The sequence below is a fragment of the Eretmochelys imbricata genome, chromosome 8, assembly GCF_965152235.1.
Source record: "Eretmochelys imbricata isolate rEreImb1 chromosome 8, rEreImb1.hap1, whole genome shotgun sequence".
NCBI lineage: Eukaryota > Metazoa > Chordata > Testudines > Cheloniidae > Eretmochelys > Eretmochelys imbricata.
Window position 1 is genome coordinate 1,113,272 of NC_135579.1, and position 18,113 is coordinate 1,131,384.

At 47.8% G+C, this 18,113-nt stretch overlaps 1 protein-coding gene across 1 annotated transcript in view; it reads right to left on the reverse strand.

The window, feature by feature from the left end:
- Positions 1 to 17,108, reverse strand: part of NSD1 (nuclear receptor binding SET domain protein 1) — a 130,305-nt gene extending 113,197 nt beyond the window's left edge. The window contains exons 1-4 of the mRNA XM_077824645.1: positions 17,054 to 17,108; positions 15,626 to 16,112; positions 15,099 to 15,457; positions 14,096 to 14,883 (exon numbers count right to left, since the gene is read on the reverse strand). Of these exons, the coding sequence (XP_077680771.1) occupies positions 14,096 to 14,883; positions 15,099 to 15,457; positions 15,626 to 16,112; positions 17,054 to 17,108 (1,689 nt within the window). The remainder of the gene's footprint in view (positions 1 to 14,095; positions 14,884 to 15,098; positions 15,458 to 15,625; positions 16,113 to 17,053) is intronic.
- Between the last annotated feature and the right edge of the window lie 1,005 nt (positions 17,109 to 18,113).

Consider the following 18,113-nt stretch of genomic DNA (forward strand, 5'->3'; position numbering starts at 1 on the left):
CATGCTTCAACAAACCCCAGAAACAATGGCTCACAGTGAACTGTTTAGAATACTGCATGACAGATGCGGTCATCTCTTACAATTTTGGAAGATGAAACACAATCCACAACATGACTGTGGACAGCAATCACAAACTATGGACCACAACGTAAATCGGTGCTCGCATTGATCATTTGCTGGTGGCATCTCAGCGTTACACCAAGCTCTTCCTGAAGCTACCTATTACAATAGAACCTCGGAGTTACGAACGCCGGAGTTATGAATGCCGGAGTTACGAAGTGACCAATTAACCACATGCCTCATTTGGAACCAGAAGCATAGAATCAGGCAGTAGCAGAGACCAAAAAAAAAAAAAAAAAAAAATGCAAATAGTACAGTGTTAAACGTGAACTACCTAAAAAAAAAAATAAAGGGAAAGCAGAGTTTTTCTTCTGCATCGTAAAGTTTCAAAGCTGTATTAAGTCAATGTTCAGTTGTAAATTTTAAAAGAACCCCCCCGCCCCCAGCATTTTGTTCAGAGTTACGAACATTTCAGAGTTACAAACAACCTCCATTCCCAAGGTGTTCGTAACTCTGAGGTTCTACTGTAGCTCACTGACCTGGACTTGGTTATCCGAATGTTGTTAATCACCTCTCTTGGAGTACAAAAGAAGACGTGACTCCATGGATCATTATTTCTTTCAGTATGGGGAAACAATAGAACAGAGAAGAAAAAAAGACAGGATCACGAAAATATTTGTTTGGTATGACTTGCTTTTTCTTTAGTGAATTTTCTGTTTTAAATAAGCATTCTGAAATCTCTTTCAGTGAAATTGAATCTACCAGCCAAAACACATGCAAAGGGAAGAAAAGTAAATTATTACGTAACAGGTAAAGAAGTGTTTGAATCCAAGCAAAAAGAGCGCTTCTATTGAAGTTTCTGTGCAGGAAGTAACACAAAGCACATTAATACTAAGGCCTTGACTATCCGCACAGTTTGTATTGGTTTAATATACCAGTACAGAGAAAGCGATACAACCGCCCTAGTGTGCTCACAATTACACCACCAGAGACGTGCTCACAGCACTGCAGCTTATTGCCACAGGAGAAGAGGAGTACGCTATACCAGTATAAGCACTTTTCTATCGTTGTACCTGCAGCCACACTACCCCAGTTATACTGCTGTAAGTACTCCAATTTAAAAACATCTCATTGCCCCTAATCAAAACAGTGATATAGGCATGAAATCTGTGTGTCGAGCATGCCTAGAACAAAACATGGACATTACAGAAGCCCAAAGAACCTTAAATGACTCCCTTCTCTAGCCTCAGGGCCTTATCCTGAAGAACTAAAATCAGTGGGATTTTTGCCATTAGCTTGGGCTCCTGAGGTCAGTGGGAGTTCAGAGCTGCCCAGCATGTCAGAATGAGGCCCTTAGTGACTGATGGTCTGAAGTTCTAAGCTAAAGAACCCAAATGTGCACTAACAACTGGACAGGAGTTTGCCTATTCTACCCATCATGCCAGAGTGGATGGCTCAGGGTTTTCACCCTTCTATAAAAGCCAAGCAACCTGCATTAATCTCTGTTCATCGTGGTGGTAACTGTAGCAGTAAAAAGTTAACATGTAACTGCTTTGCATTAATGTCTGAAAAGCTACAGCACATCTCACAATTTACAAAGAAGTGGCATCGAATCCTGGATAGCTCACACAGTTCTGTGACAAAACAAAGAGCACAATAAATAACATACCTGGATTTTATTCATTTTATACTAGCAGATTATAATCTTATATTTATTCTTTTATCTGAGGCCAATTTTTAGTATTTTTGGTATATATATTTTTAATTAGTGGGCAGCACCCAGACACCAAGGGGCAAAGAGAGAGAGTATATATATATATATATATATATAGAAAAGACAAAAACCAGATGACTGGGTTATTTATAATAACCTGAAATTATATGTTCCAAGAGAGCTTCAAAATTCTAGAATAAAAATATTCTCATTTAGGTATGAAGGAGATGCTAATAGATGAGAGTTCTTTGACACAAAGGGGTTTGGGTTAATTGCATCACTATTTTACCAGTGGTGACTTTAAGTTTACTTACATATTCTGGATCAAGTCTTACCAAAGGGACACTGAAGTCTGCACCTCAACACCACCAGAGTAACCAGAAATCCAAACTGACACCACTTAACTGCAGGAGTTGGAGGTTCTCAGTCCAGTTTCCTAGTGGACGGCAGTCCACACCACAAAAGGCACTCCTGCAAGTGGCATTTTTATTAGCAGCCTCAGCGGCAGAGCCAAGAGCTGAATGTACAGGAAGACTGATCCATAGGATGTAGTCCCTCCAGGTTAGAGATAAGAGAGTAGCCGTGGATGAATGTGGGGATGCTTACACTTGCTGTTGCTGAAACTGCATGTTTTCAGGATAAAGATGACTTCACTTTCCTGCTCTAGCACCTTTATTACAAATAAATTACTTCAAAAATTAGAGAAACAGCATACAACATTTCCTGCATTTTGCATAAATGCCTTACAGAACAGTCTTCTCACTAAACACGTTCCAGTATTAGAGAACTCATAAAAATAGGTCACAGACCTGCTCATCTTCCCCCTTCCCTTTATTCATAGGGTTATAGTCAGAGCTGAAGACCAGAAGGGACCACCAGACCAAGCAGTGAAATTATTAAGTGAGCTATACCCAAAGAATCCTGGCAAGTGATCTGCACTCACATGCTGCAGGGGAAAGGGAAAAATCCCCACTGTCACTGCCCTTCACCCTCCCTAGTGTTTACGCTCCCAATGTATTTACAGAGAGCAATCAGATCCCCTCTCAGCCTTCTTTTGGCTAGACCCAACAAGCCACGCTCTTCCGGTCTCCTCTCAGAAGACAGGCCCTCGATTTCCCTGATCGCCCTAGTAGCTCTTCTCTGCACCTGTTCCTGTTTAAATTCATCTTTCTTAAATAGGTGACTAGAACTGTACACAGGATTACAGCTATGTCTTGTTCAATGGCATTAATACTTCTCTATCTCTACTAGAAGTGTCTTGCCTAATACAGCCTAGGACCATATTTGCCTTTTTCACATCCCAATCACACTGGTGGCTTATAGTCATCCAGTGATCGACCCACACATCTAGGTCTCTTTTTCCTTCTCTGTCACTTCCAACTGACAAGTCCCCAGCTTGCAGCAGAAATGCTTATTAGCTGACCCTAAATGCATGACCTTGCACTTCGTGCAATAGAATTTCATCCCGTTTCTACTACTCCAGCCTTCAAGATCATCCAGATCTTCCTGTATTATGTTCTGATCCTTCTCTGTATTGATGATGCCTCCTACCTATATATCATCAGCCAGTTTCATTGGCACACTCCTAATTTTTGTGCCAAGGTCTTAATAAAAATACTGAGTAAAATTTGTCCCAAAATCAATCCTTGAGGAACTCCACTAGTAACCTCCCTCCAGTCCGATAATCCACCCTTCAACACAACCTGTTGCCTTTTCCCCTTTAGTAACCTTATCCACTTTACTTTGCTTGTACTGATTCCCATCTTCCCCAATTTAGCTAATAATTTCCCATGTGGTACCATGTTACTGAAGTCAAAGTAGATTAGATCTACTGTGCTTCCCTTATTCTAAAAAAATCAGTTACTTTCTCAAAGAAGCTAATCAGGTTAGACTGGCATGATCTACCTTTGGTAAACCCATGTTGCAGTACATCCCTTTTACCATTTACCCCCATTAATGTAATTATTCTTTCTTTCACAATTTGTTCTAAAGCCTTGCATACTGCTGAGATCAGACTAACAGGTCAGTAATTGCCCAGATCACTTTCTTTCCCATTCTTACACATAAACATGACACTAGCTTTTCTCAAGTCTTAAGATACTACCCCCAAATAGATGGTTTTATTACAAATCCTTGCTACTGGACAAGCAATCTCATGTGCCAGTTCTCTCTCCAGTCTCCTGATTTGAGCGCATTAAGCTCTAAGTTTTTCTTCCATCTTCCTTGACGTTAAGAAAAATACACACTTTTTTCAAAACCAAAAATGTGCATAGATCCAACATTAAGGTTGCACAGTTAAGTGTGAAAAGTCAGAAAATGGAAAACATTCAGATAGTAAGATTAACTTGGCTGTGTTGCACTTCCTATAAGTATCACACACACACACACACACAGGACAAATTTTATGACCTAAAAAGTAACATTATTAAGCTACACATTTAACCAGAAAAACAGGAATAGAAAATACAGGTACAATGTAGCAAAGCAAGCATTGCTGCTGAAACCTTGACTTCTGCATTCCAGGACTTGTAATTGTACAGTTCCACAGTCAAAATCACCCAATCAGTGCAGCTTCTGGCATAAAAAAAGGCAACCTAGGAAGTAGAGTGTGCCCCTCTAGATTTCGGAAAGGTTTTCAACGTGCATGTGTAGCATGACATTTTCAAAAAGTCTTATATTTGTGAAGCCAAGCTTTTTTCCAAACCAAGCAAAGGCATTATTAGTTCTTAATGAGGATTATGTTCATGCCAAATTTTAAGTTTAAAACTTCAGCTACTTCACTTTCTTTGGGATACAACAGAAGTCAGAATTCTTTATATGACCCGTACAAACTCACCCCCGTTGTTTTACTTCTAGAACAAACCAGTAAGCAATGTGCCCTGGAGAACGACAGGGCCACAGCCATCAGTTTCTACAAATTTAAGATTTAATTAAAAAAGATGAATCTCCTAGGCCTTATGGTTGTGAAGGTAACTTCATAAATAGACAATGAATGTACAGAGAACTCTGGTGCCCCTGCAGAGGAGAAGGACAGCAGAGTGAAATTAACAAGACTCCAGTCTCTTTCACTGCTGCTATTCAGAAATCTGTAGACAGCTGAGACACTCATCCAGAATAATGTAAAGTTCAAGCAGCTGCCTGGGAAAGCAAGAAACAGCATTGGGGCAAGGGCAGGCATTAATTATCGACAGAGAAAGACGATCAGTAACATCATAAAAATCCTTTCCTGTCCCTTTCTGCAGCAGCTAGGAGGCTCTGGGGCAGAAGCAGAGTAGCAAAGGCGCTCCCGGACCTCCTGCTGCTACAGAGGGCAGACAAGTTTCCTTCCTCCTTCTAACAGCCAGAGCTGAGCAGAGCATCGAATTTAAATGATGGAAGCTCCATGAAGGGCCCAAGGATAGCACCCTGCTAGATATCCTACCACCTCAGTCTTGCAGCAGTTCGAGGATAGCTAGATTTTTCACCAGAACACTGCCCAAGGACAGAATGAGCAGGAGTTCCCCATTCCAGTCTCTTGTATCAAACTCTGGCTACTAAGTTTCTGGTAACATTTTAAAGTGCTACTTCCCCCTTCTCACACAACCCAAAACGTACACATGCAAAAATCAGACAGAACAAAAATGGAAAATTTAAGCCCTCAAATCAGTATTTCGGAAAATTATGAGCCTATGAGACTAGGGCAAAGTTACTAATGGAAGCTACTTTGCTATGTTAATTACAGCCATCACTACCAAGAGCAGGAAAGTTCTTGACTTTTACATTACGTTAGGTTACGTTACTGAAGTCCCATCAAAATAATGTCAATGCCCAATCTCAAATGGAGCTCGTAAGTGTCCAGCATCATGCTCTTTTAAAGCCACCGGAAAGGGTTACTATACTATTACGAATTAACAAAAAACAAAACCGCACAATTTTGTTTTGCGACAGCAGAGATCACGTCAGGACATATTCAACGCACCCAAATCCTGAAAGGATGCAAAATGACAAGGGAAAAGGCTCCAACATTCCTTGCCACCTTTCCAGTGCCTACAGCATTGTGGAGGACATGCTCCAAGAGGCATTCACTTCCGTCTCCAGTGCATACCAAACACAATATGTATCCCAGCTTCATCCAACTGGCTATCTACTCCACACACACGCCCCAGACTCCCTCTCTCAGCCAGCATAAAGCAGAGTTCTCCCCCTTCCAACCTGCCATCATGATCCAACTTTCAGCATTTCAAACACCTGAAACGCAACACACTTTCCTTCTGACCTTGCCAGCTGTGTGTGGAAACAATATGACGGTACCTTGTGGAAGTCCTGACTGACACCTCCCAACCCCAAACACAATACTTCTGCTAACATCTAGGTCACCAGCACCACAAGGCTTGCCAGTCTGCAAAAGGAAGCAGGAGTCAGATGAAAGGGGTCAGAATTGGCATTTGGTGGACGTGTCATCTTGGGGGAGGACACATAGAAGGGCTACCACAGGTGTGACTGAGCCTCTCACTTCCCTGAGGCCTGACAGCCAGAGCCAGGAGTGACAACCACAGAGATGACACTGATCATTGATGTTTAATATACTGACCGTAGGTGGCAATGGTTATTTCAAAATGCCCCAAACCTCCTCCTTTCCTTGAAGCATCTGCATCCCATTCGAACACAGCATGGGGCTGTCTCTCTCTGTAGGGGCTACACCACATATTGAGGTTTCCGAGTCTGCTCCTGCCTTTGACCTAGAGCTCTGGTCCTTTAGCTCAAAACAGCACCAGTTCAAAACCACAAGTACAGGGTTCATTCTCCAGTAAGTGACCCAACGGGGGGCATCATTACACATCATCTAGCCGCTAGAGGGTGACAGAGCCACATTTTTAGCATGGGTCACACTCATCCTGACTGGGGAAGATTGTCTGAGCTTCAGGAGTATATAGCAGTGTAAACCCCCAGACACATCTGTGGGGACTGAACCTAGGACATCTGGATTGAAAAGCATGAGGGCTCTGCTGCTTGAGCGAAAGCAGGGATTCTCAAACTGGGGGTCAGGACCCCGCAGGGGGTGGGGAGGTTATTACAGGGGGGGGGGGGTCACGAGCTGTCATTCTCCAGTGCAAGCCCTGCTTTGCCTCCAGCATTTATAACGGTGTTAAATATTTTAAAAAGTATTTTTAATTGATATGGGGGGGTCGCACTCAGAGGCTTGCTGTGTGAAAGGGGTCACCAGGACAAAAGTCTGAGAACCACTGAGCTAAGGGATCAGGATAGTGTCAGGACCCAATTCAAACCATTATCTGTGGTCCAGCCTCTCCAGGAGGACACACAGTCCCACTGGGCTAGGGTGGATTACAGCTGCCATCTCCTGAAATCCTGCTGCCTGGCAGGGTGCAATATGTCTGAGACATTGTGTCCTCCTAAGCCCTCTGTCCTTGCGCTGAGTAACTCCTATGCTGTCCTCTACCTGGAGTCATCAATAATAATAATAATGTCAAACGTGAGCCTTATATTGTATCAGTGTCAACATTCAAAGAAGTAACTTTTTAAACTTTAAATAATTAATCAAAACATGTAACTTATCAAATATTCTTGCACTGTGCTCCTAGCAAAGAATCACACATTTAATTGCATAACTGGCTGCTCTAGGATATCTTCAAAGGGATCCAAAGAAAATCTCGAACACTAGAAACATTTTAGTTACGTGGCACTTTTAAAAAGTCACAATTAACATTTTATTCACTACAAACTACTACAGGAAATTCTAGCAGTTCAGAAACTACAAATATTTGCAATTGATCCTCTAACTCAAGACATACTTTTCATTAAAATGGGAATCCTGACATAACCTTAATGATGGTAGTGCTACCTCCCCACTGTCAAACGACTTAACCCGCATCTCCCCTAGCCAAGACTGTATAGGACAGGACAGATGGATCAGTACAGACAGGACCAAACACAAATCACCTTTCCAGTATTAAAGTGATACCATCAATTTTCAATTTTTTTTTTTTTTAAATGAGTTTAAAATAAATAGTTCCAGGTCCCACGCCATCTCTGAGCCCTTCTGCCCTTTTTGTGGTTTTACAATCATATTTTTTAACATCTGCCCCTCATTCCTGTGTTCACGACCAGCACAAAGAACAAAAAGAATTTACTGAAGGACTATACAGGAGAAACAATAAAACTTATTGTATGCAAAGTGCTATCAAACGCATCAAGGAACAAGATTTTTTTCTCCTAATCTTTCAGTGATCGTAATCTTCAGTGTTATTCAGAACAGGGATTCTCACCCTTTTTCTTTCGGAGGTTCCCTCAACACACTATAAAAACTCCAGGGCCGTGGAGTGGGCAGCTCTGCAGGGCTCAGGGCTTCTGTCCCGCAGGGTGCCGGGGCTTGTGGCTCAAGGGGTAGGGGACTCGTGGCCCAGGGCTCTGAGATTCAGCCCCACGGCTCTGGGCTTCAGCCCCATGGGGGGCACTGGGGCCCAAGGCTTTAGCCCTGTGGGGGTGCCAAGGCTCAGAGCTCTGGGCTTCAACCCCACAGGGGTGCAGGGACTTGGGGCTTCAGCAGAAGAGCCCGTGGAACCAGAAACTGGTTCACAGACCCCTGGTGGAGAACCGCTGATTTATAACAATACAGAAGTCTGATTTCTAAGTTGATGGTATTCCTTTAAGGAACACCATAAACTACTTACAGTCACTTCAAGAAAATGCCACTTGGGTTCTTCTTGTGCCTCTGTTCATTAGTTAAAATTCAGAACTCATTAGGTATAAAACAAACCAAAAGGCTACATCTCTCCATTGACCCTACAGATCTGTGTGTATTTCTGATTGTATTTGCTTTATTGGTACTTTAAAGAATGTCCAGTTTATACAGCGGAAGAAAGAAAAACAAGAGATCACAGAACTCCCGCTCATACAATTAACTGTCTTAAAAGAAAACTACAAGTTCTAACCTACCTTTGGAAATAATCCACAAAGGGTTTCAAAGGCAGCTGTTACACTGTAGCAAGAAATTAGCAAATTCATGTGACTTTTTGGGTCAAAAAAATTTGTTTTTTGCACTCCGTCTTTAAAATTATTGTTCCATAATCAAACTGAAACATTAATCTCAACCCTTGGCTAAAATTTATGAGTTAATAAGAACAGAACTACAGTCATGTTCAGTTATATAAATTTGTAATAGGCACAGTTTTGGAAGAGATTTTCTAGAAGAAAAATCAAATAGCTAAATAATAAACACGGTACTAAAAGAAGCTAAGTCCAAACACATGGTTAAGAATGAGATACAGGTAGGAAGAATAGACAAAGTAGTATTTTGTTTAAACAAAGTTTCTGTTACTCAAACAGTAAACAGAAATTCATGTGAAGGTTTTGACAAAGTTTGACCTCAAAATAAAGTTCTGAGACAGAAACACAACACTTTCAGGAGACTGAAGAATTTAATGCCAATGTCTTTTGTGACCCATTTCTAGCAATTTGCAAGACAACACCTGAGGTTTTGCTATTCACAGCTGTAGCATCTGTTCAGGTGCAAACAAACAGTTGCATGACCCTGTATGACCAGAAGATCACTAATCATACGCTTTTTGAGGTGCATTATGTGTAGTATAAATATACATACCAAGTGATAACGCATTGCTTACGGCCACAATGCAAAGGAAAACCTGTAGCTGACACCTAATTTCCTGAGCACCACAAGTTATCAGGTGGAAACAAGTAGAGGTGAAACTGGAATAAAGAAGATTACTGCTAAAGAGTGCAATACTGCCAAAATCCAATCCATTGCAATGGAAATCTCTATTTCCTGAATAACTATTCAAAAGCCCGCAGAGACTGAAAATAAAATTGTACCATTACAGCAGCCTCTATCGTACTTATCTGCCCCACATATAGGATCTATGTATTTATCCTCACAAAAGCCCTTACAAGGTGTCTATCCTTACAAGGTAAAGCACTGCGATTATCCCCATTGTACAGATGGGAACGGAGAGACAGAGATGCTAAGTGACATACCTAGGGTCACACAGGATGATTGTGGATGGGCAGGAGCTAAACCTGTCTCTCCCAAGGCTCAGGCTAACGTTTTAAAGACTGGACCACCATTCCTTCTGTACAGTCATCACATTTGAAGATTTTTGCATGAAATTTAAACAGCATTTAAAACAATAATGCGTTTTTAAAAGGTACAGTGTAGTCACTTCACAAGCGTGGTACCCTGGCAACTTCCATGGCATTCTACTTCACAGTAAGCATAAGATCCAATCACACAGCGATTTCCAAGAAAGAACCAGATCTTCCAACCCAGACAAATTTCAGTGTTAAGAAGAGGTCTTTGAAAGAGACAGAACAAGGATAGTGGCCGGCGGACAGCCTCTAGTTTTCAGAGGGTATGTGCATGCGGAGCTTGTTGCTTGTTTTCAATATGGAAAGCCAAACCGATCTGATTACTGCACTGGGGGAAACCAGGGCTGACAAAGGGGACTTATACTCTGAATACACACAAACACTTGCATCTAAGGGACAGTGTGCTACCATAAACATTTAAAATTTAAATCAACATGTAATCTTAGTTGCTCATGCTATAGTGAGGGTTTCATATGAGAAGGTTCTTCTAGAGAGCTCTCCAACAGCAGAGTGCTTAACAAGGCAAAAGGAATTCAAAAGGAGGCAGGGAAAGTCAGGGGGCAGAACCCATTCACTATGCAGCAGCAGCAGCTACTATATTTAGGGTGCCTAACACTTTTTATTGTGAACACTGCGGTCGTTTTTTTCAGAAGAGGTCTCACTCCTCCACGGTTTGCAGCGGGATTTTGAAGTTTAGTAGGGATTAGTTCTGGAGGTCAGAGGTGCTTTTTGCTGGCCTCGTGGAAATCCTTTCAAATTTGGCCATGTTACAAGCAGATGAAAACTGCCATTGCTTGTCCATGTTTCACACAACACAGCTGTTTTCTGGCAACACACCCCTCCCCTGCAGTGTTCCGCTAGCCCTGCATATGCATCCGAGATGTCTCAAGTGGAGAATAATCACTGAATAACCTTCAGTCAGCAAAAAGAAAAGGAGTACTTGTGGCACCTTAGAGACTAAGGTGCCACAAGTCTTCCTTCAGTTAGTGGTGACTTTTACAAATTTGGCCTCGGGTCTCCCACTGCATTAGCTCCTCATCAGTAAAACGGGACTAACTACTATTGTCTCTCGCTGAGCAGTGTGACAATACATTCATTAATGTTTGTGAGGACCAGATATTACAGTAACAAGAACCACAGAAGAGCCTATGAGGAAATCAATAATCCTGTATTTAGCGTAGGGTTTGGATGACATGCGGTAAATAAGACATAAGGCCACACATTGAATGATAAGGAACACTGAACAGAGGCATCATTCCCTGAGCACTGGGCATCCTGTACCCTGACCCCAGCAGAGTCATGTGGAAAATATACCACGTGACCACGTAGTTAAAGCTTTCTAATCTCACCTATATAAATAAAGGAATTTAGCATGCACCGAAGTGCCTATTTTTAAATGTGACTTTTTGTCACCAACCAAAAAATCCACCTATTTTCCCATCAATTTCTTTGGGGGAGCTACTGTCATCTTGGAAACGGTCATCCCTTTGAAAGTGAGTGCCCAATGCTTCATTTAAAAAACAGCTGAACACAGGCACAAACAAGAGGCCCTATCTTCAAACAGGCTTTATTCTTAACAAAACAGGAAGTTTGACAAGCTGTGGGCATGCTCAAAGCGGTTAGCATCATGAACAAAAGCTCCCTGAGAGCTCTGTCCTTGGGGGCAGGGTTGAAAGGGCTTACAGAGGAGTCCATCTCTGAAAAGCAACTCTAAATATAGCCATGCGAGCTCCTGATTTTTAAATCTTTCAGCAACTCCAAAGAAAATGGGCTCAAATTACGTGTAAATAGGTGGAGTAAGGAGTTAAATGCTAGCACCACCAACGCAGCTTGGGATCTGAGAATCAAGCTTGGTTATTTCTATCTAATACCATCTGTAGTAATAAAGATTCTGCAGTTGGACTGCAGTTAACTATTCTGTTTGGAATGCGATGCAGACTAAAATCTAGCTCCCTCTCCCAGAGCTGCAGGACTAGCAAATGTAAACTCACAAAAATTTACTTTCACAAATAAAGAAAGCAGATAAGACCTCCACAGTGCGCAGAGGAAGATGATCTGTTGGTTAAAAGGTGCTTTTTTTAAAAAAAAGCATTTTTTCCAAATACAAACTACTCTTTAGCTCCACTGAATTATCTTAAGGACTCAGCCACAATACAGCAAACAGGATTTATTTTATTAGAAAGCCAAGCCTTTGAGCCTCCTGTTTGTACATAAAAAAATATTACAACTCCAATACAAAAATAAATTGATTTTATTTCTGTGCCTTTCCAACTTCTGCAGCACCTATGAAATCACCGATCTACAACTTGAGTGCCTGAGCGCCAAGTGCTGTTGTGAAAACTCCTCCACACAGCTTCTGTTTACAAAGCGGGACCCCTCCCATTGCTGCATCACTGAACACATCTGCTGTAGGGAACTCCTTTGCTTTTCAAAACAAAGGAAGTTGCAGTAAATAGAAAAGAGACAAAGCAGCAACAGGATCTCCCCAAAGACCTAGAAGGATAGTGGTCCCATGCACTACCTTCCCTGAAAGCTTTCTTCACCCAGAGCTCATTGCAAGATTTGGGCCTAAAACAGCAGCATAAATAGTTTAAACTGACATTCTGGATTTTCCAAGATCATCCCTTTCTATGGACACAGAGACTTTTCGAAAGCCTACTCCCCCACCTTTGAACACATCTTAGGAGAACCCTCTGCAGGTTTCTGAATTTATAGCTCCACTTCCTATAGCAAAGAACACAGACCTAAACATGAATCAATTTTCAAGAGTACTGTGTACACGCATAGCATGTCACACTATAGTATCTGTAATTAAATAAAAAAAAGTCTTAAGGGGTGGATGTTGTATTAAGTAATCTCACCAGCACAAGTGTCAGAAAATATTTAAAACTCAGACACAAGACATGCTTAAAGCAAGGGGAAGTTTTAGCCAAATGTTCTTAAAAAAAATTAAAAGAGTGGCATGTGCAATTTGAATAATACATTTTAGTACTGCAGCAATTATTTATAAAACACACACTTAGAAATGAAGGAAAGTGACCTACAAATTATAGGTGGCACATGTAAAATACAACAACGAAGTTACACACATCCAACTAGTTATGGAACTTAAAAGGAAGGTTTAAAGCAGTTTTGCTTCTAGGGAGCTCTGAAAATCAAGGAGACGTAACCAAAAATAATGGAATCTTTTTCTGAAAGATTTGCTCTAGGAATTATTTTGGGGGAAGTTCTCTGGCCTGTGTTATAGAGAATGTCAGACTAAATTATCACAGTAGTCACTTCTGGCCTTGGAGTCTATGAAATTAGAAAGGAAAAATGTAGCCTGAATAGCTAGAGACTTCCTGGCAGAGAGCTCTATTAAGCCATGAAGTAGGAAAATCCAATGGCTTGGGTTAATTAAAACTAGACTGGACAAAGCACTAGAAAATGTACTGTAGGGAACAATTTTGCACTTGTAAGGGGTGGACTAGCTGGTCCAATTGCTCTTTTCCATCTCCAGCTTCTCAGGTTTTATAAGGAGATAACTCTACTGGCAATGTCAAAAAAACTGTATCTGAAAATAAAGTTTGTCACTGCAAATGGCATTTCCAATCTTTAAAATGTCATACAGGGAGAAACAACCCCAGAGGCCAGCGACTATATCAATCCTGCTTTTATACTAGTTTAACATCTCAAAAAACTTGAAGGCTTTAAGAACCCTTCCACACTGGAGAGAGACTAAAAATGGCACCACCGGGTTCCAGTATCTATGACCTCCAGGACTGCCAGATCAAATCCACTCAGTTTACAAGTAAAACAATCTGTTCCCAAAAAACGGTCAGGACCTGCAAACCAAGCCTAAGCCCTAAGAGGCCAACTGGGCTCGTCCCGGCTCACGCATCACGACCGATAAGCATTCTGCAGCGAGGCCTTCGTTGAAAACTCTGCTGCGGACACAGGCAGCTGGGAGACGCCGGCTCCTGCAGGAGGCAGGAACGTCCCCCGGCGCCTCGGGGGAGCCCAGGGGTTCTCCTTTGCCAGCCTCCAGGACTTTGCGCCATGCAAAATGGCAGCAGCTCCGCGTTACCTGTACGGGCCCCGACCTCCATCCGCCACTCCGCGGGGAGAAGGGGAGGCGGCGGTGGGAACCCGCACGCGGACGCGCACCTGACGCCCCGCCCCGCCCCGCCCCGCCGGCACGCTCCCCCCGGGCGCGGTGGATCGGGACCACGGGCTGCTTACAGACTGTCTCCGCGCGGCGGGCTCCGGGGTCCCCACGGCGCTTCGCGGGCCGCCGGGGCTCGGGTCGGGATCCTCCTGGGCGGCCCCGTCCGCGGCGCTGCAGGGCTGCTCCGCTCTCCCACGTGTCGGCCCCGGGGGCCCGGGCACCGGGCGCAGCTCGACCCGCTCGGGCCGCGCCCCCAGGCCGGGCTCCCGGCCGCCCGGGCCCGGCGCCTCGGCCGGCGGCGCGGGGGAGCAGAGGAGGGCCGAGATGGGCTCGTGGTGCCGGCGAGCCGCCGAGCCGCCGCCCGGCCCGGCTCCGGCCCCGGCCCCCGGCTCGGGCGGCGGCGGGCGGCAGGGGGCTCCCGCGAGGCTCCTCCGCAGCGCGGCCTCGGGGCTTCCCTCCGCGGCCGCGCCGGGCCGCGCCGGGCCGTCCGGGGCCCCGAGGCCGGGCGGCGGCGGCGGGGGCAGGGGCGGGGGCGGGCTCGGGGGCGGGCTGGCCGCGGCCGGCGGCTCGGGGGCGGGCGGCGGGGAGCCGGGGCCGGGCCCGGGCTCGGCGGCGGCGCCGTGCAGACCCTCGGCGCTGATCATGGAGGCGAGGTCCTGCAGCCGGCGCAGCGGGATGTAGCAGGAGGCCGGGTCCTGGCCGCAGGCCGCCTTGGCGGGGAGCGGCCCCGGGCGGCCATGGGGCGGCTCAGCCCCGGGGCTGCCCGCGCGCTCGGGCAGGGCCCGCGGGCCGGCGAAGGGGGCCAGGCCGCCCCGCCGGCTCCCGTCGCAGGCCGGCTCCATCCCGCGCCGCGGGCATCGACCTGCGGAGCGAGCAGAGCACAATGGTCAGGCCGGGCCTGCGCTCCAAGATGGCAGCCCGCGCCCCTCCCCCCGCCGGGCGGGCGGGCGGGCGGGCGGCCGGACCGCCGCGCTCCGCGGCCCCCCTCCGCCCCCCCGCCCGCTCGCTCGCCCCCCCGCCCTGCGCCCCTCCCCCCCGCTCCGCGCCCCCTCGGCCCGCGCGCGCGCGTGGCCCTACCTGCCCCTCCCGCGCCCGGCCCCCGCGCGGGCCCAGAACCAGCAGGCCCGGCCCGGCCCCGCAGCTCCGCCGCCTCCCTCCCCCTCCCCCGCGCCAGTGCGCGCGCCCGCCGGCCGCCATCCCGCCCGCGCCAGTGCGCGCGCCCGCCGGCCCCTCCCCCCCGACTCTCGGGGTTCAGCGCCGGCCAATCAGCGCCGCGCGGCCCCTCCAGCGCCTCGTGCCCGGGGCCCCCGCCGGGGCTCGCTGCTGCCTCCCCGCGGCGGCTCCCCCGGGCCCGGGACCCCGGCCCCGCCCGCCCCCTCCCTCCGCGGCCTCCGCCTCCTCGCCCGCGCCTCACCCGGGGCCCGGCCCGCACGCGGCTGCCGAGCGGCGCCAACAAAATGGAGGCCGCGGCCGGCCCCGCGCCCCCGCCTGCCCCCCCGCGCGGCCCCCGCGCCCCCGGCCCGGCCCCCAGGCCAGGCCCGGCCCGGCCCGGCCCCACGGGCCGCCCCGGCCCGGCCCGGCCCGGCCCCACGGGCCGCCCCGGCCTGGGCGCGCGGGCCCGGCCTGCCCCGCCGGCCCCGGCCTCGGCCCCGGCCCCGGCCCGCGTCCTCACTTGCCCCGCGGCGCGCGGCCGGCGGGCGGGACCCGCTGGCCCGGGGCCCGGCGGCTGCCCGCGATCCTTGCCTGGAGCCGGCCGCGGGTCCTGCTGCCCCGGGAGCCGGGCTCGCCCGGGCCGCGCGCGGGGCGGGCGGGCGGGCGTGCGGGAGGCCGCGCTGGCGTGCAAGGCGCTCACCCCGCACGAGTCCCGGCTCGGGGCGGGGGTCACCCGCCAGGACGCGCGGGGGGTGGGGTTCGGCCCGCCCGGCGGATGGCCACGGTGCTGCTGGCTCGGCGCTTGGTACAATGACTCTGGCAGCAGCGTGCCCCTCTTCGGAGGTGTGATTGTGTTCCCGAGGGCTGCCGGTACTTCTGCACCGACAGCTGGGATCTTCTCCAGCGCTGGGGGTGTATGGCAGCCTCGCTCCTCAACGCCTTTAGGCCAGGGGCGTCCAGCTCCCTCGGAGGAAAGGGCTGAATGCTAGGTGCCATTATACTTTATGGGCCGGGGGCGAATTCAGGAGCATGTTGTCCCTTCAGGGCACAGGGGAGTGGCAGCAGGAGCCAGGTCTGCGCAGAGATCAAGGGGAGAATATCGCCTTTGAATTAAACCTGGAGCTAGTTATATCCTCAGTGCCTATTGTCACACTCCTCACTCCATGAACAATCTTTGCCCAAGGCTGTCTCTGCCCTTTGTTTCTCTTCCTTCTCTGTTTCTCTCTCCCTCTTCCCAGTGTGTGTGTGTCTGTTCTTTTCTCTGCATTTCCTTCCTTGCAGCAACTCCAAATTCCCATCCCCTTCTGCCGCTCAAACCATCAGTGATTACATACTTAATGCTGACACAGAAGTGTCATCACTAGCCTTTAAAACTGATAGTCCAGTTAGATTAGTAGGGGACAGCGGACTTTGCTTTTGTGCTGAGTCAGGTTGCAGGCTCTGTGCACACTCAGGCAGACATCACTTCACGGATTACACCGCTCACATTTAGGTTGTGGCCCTGCAGCCAGGAACTTGCTCTTTTGTGAATTTAAAGATGAGATTTTAGAAAATATGAACATGCCACATATAGAAATACATAAAGTGGGCAGGATCTGGACAGCAGGCCAGATGTTTGGTGGTCCTGATTTAAACCCTGGAAGTTCATGTGTCTCCATCCTTCCTAGATCTTCTGCCTAGTTGGACCCTTGGCTTCTGCTAGTGGCAGAGCAGGCTGGAGTTCGGTGTAGGGCCTGAGGAATTGTAGAGCTTGCTCCACCATTTCTGGGCCCCATTGCCAGCTCTCTATGTGTGGTTTCCATATGGCACCAAGGCCTTCGGCCCCTTTGCTGCCAGGGGATCTCTGCTCATGCTCCCCTCTCACAGGCTCCATAACTTACGGGTTTCTCCTTTGTTCTCCTCACTCCTGGCTATGGCATGGTTCTGTCCTGCCATGTCAGCCAGTTCCTTACTGCCAGGTCGCTGTCTCGGCTGAGAGGAGAGGGGGACTGCTGTCACTACACACTGGGCCATGGACTCTATAGGCCCCAACGGTGCCCCCCTTCTCTTAAAGGAGCATCACCTGGAACATGCTGAACAGCAGAGGACTGGAGAAGTGTCCTGCTCCCCCTCACCAAAGTGGATGGCTTTCTCTCTCTCAGGAGCCGGGGAAACCACCTCACTGGTTCTATTCACATGGCTTCTACCTCGCACTGCTGTACACGGGGGGGCGGATGACTTGGCAGAAGGCATGTACTGCGGTCCCCGAGGGCTTTTCCTCAAGAGTCCCCAACTTGGGAGACTGCCATAGCCCACAAGTCTAGGGGTGAGGCCCAACCTTCCCATGGACATTGGGAGAAGACCATGTATTGTCCCCCTCCAGTACAAGCAGAGGTTAACCCTTCATTCACCAGGTAGTGCTTCTGTCACACACGTTACTACTTCTCCTAACATCCACACCTCTGTCATGGTTTGCATGAGAGACAAGGTGAGGGAGGTAGTATCTTGTATTGGGCCAGCGTCTGTTGGTGACAGAGGCAAGCTTTCGAGCTTATCAGAGCTGCTCTTCACATGTGGGGACCACACTCCCAGCGTCACAGCAAAATGCAAGGTGGAACAGGTTGTTTAGCATGAGTAGTTAGTTAGCACATAGGTAAGGGACCATTCAAGGTAGAGTGGCCCGTTAACTGCTCTGCAGTCATAGGACAAAAAGAGGGGGTTCTTTGGTTACAGATTGTTGTAATAAGCCATAAATCCAGTGTCTCTGTTCAGTCCATGAGTTTTAGTGTCTAGCAAAGTTCTCAGTTTAAGCTCCCAGGCTTGTCTTTTGAAGGTGTTGTGCAGGTTTCCTTAGAGGACAAGGACTGAGAGGTCAGACATGGAGTGATTGCTTTGTGAGGCGATGGGGTGTTTGTCATTTATCATTTTCCTGTATGAGTTCATTAAAGAGTGTAGTGATTG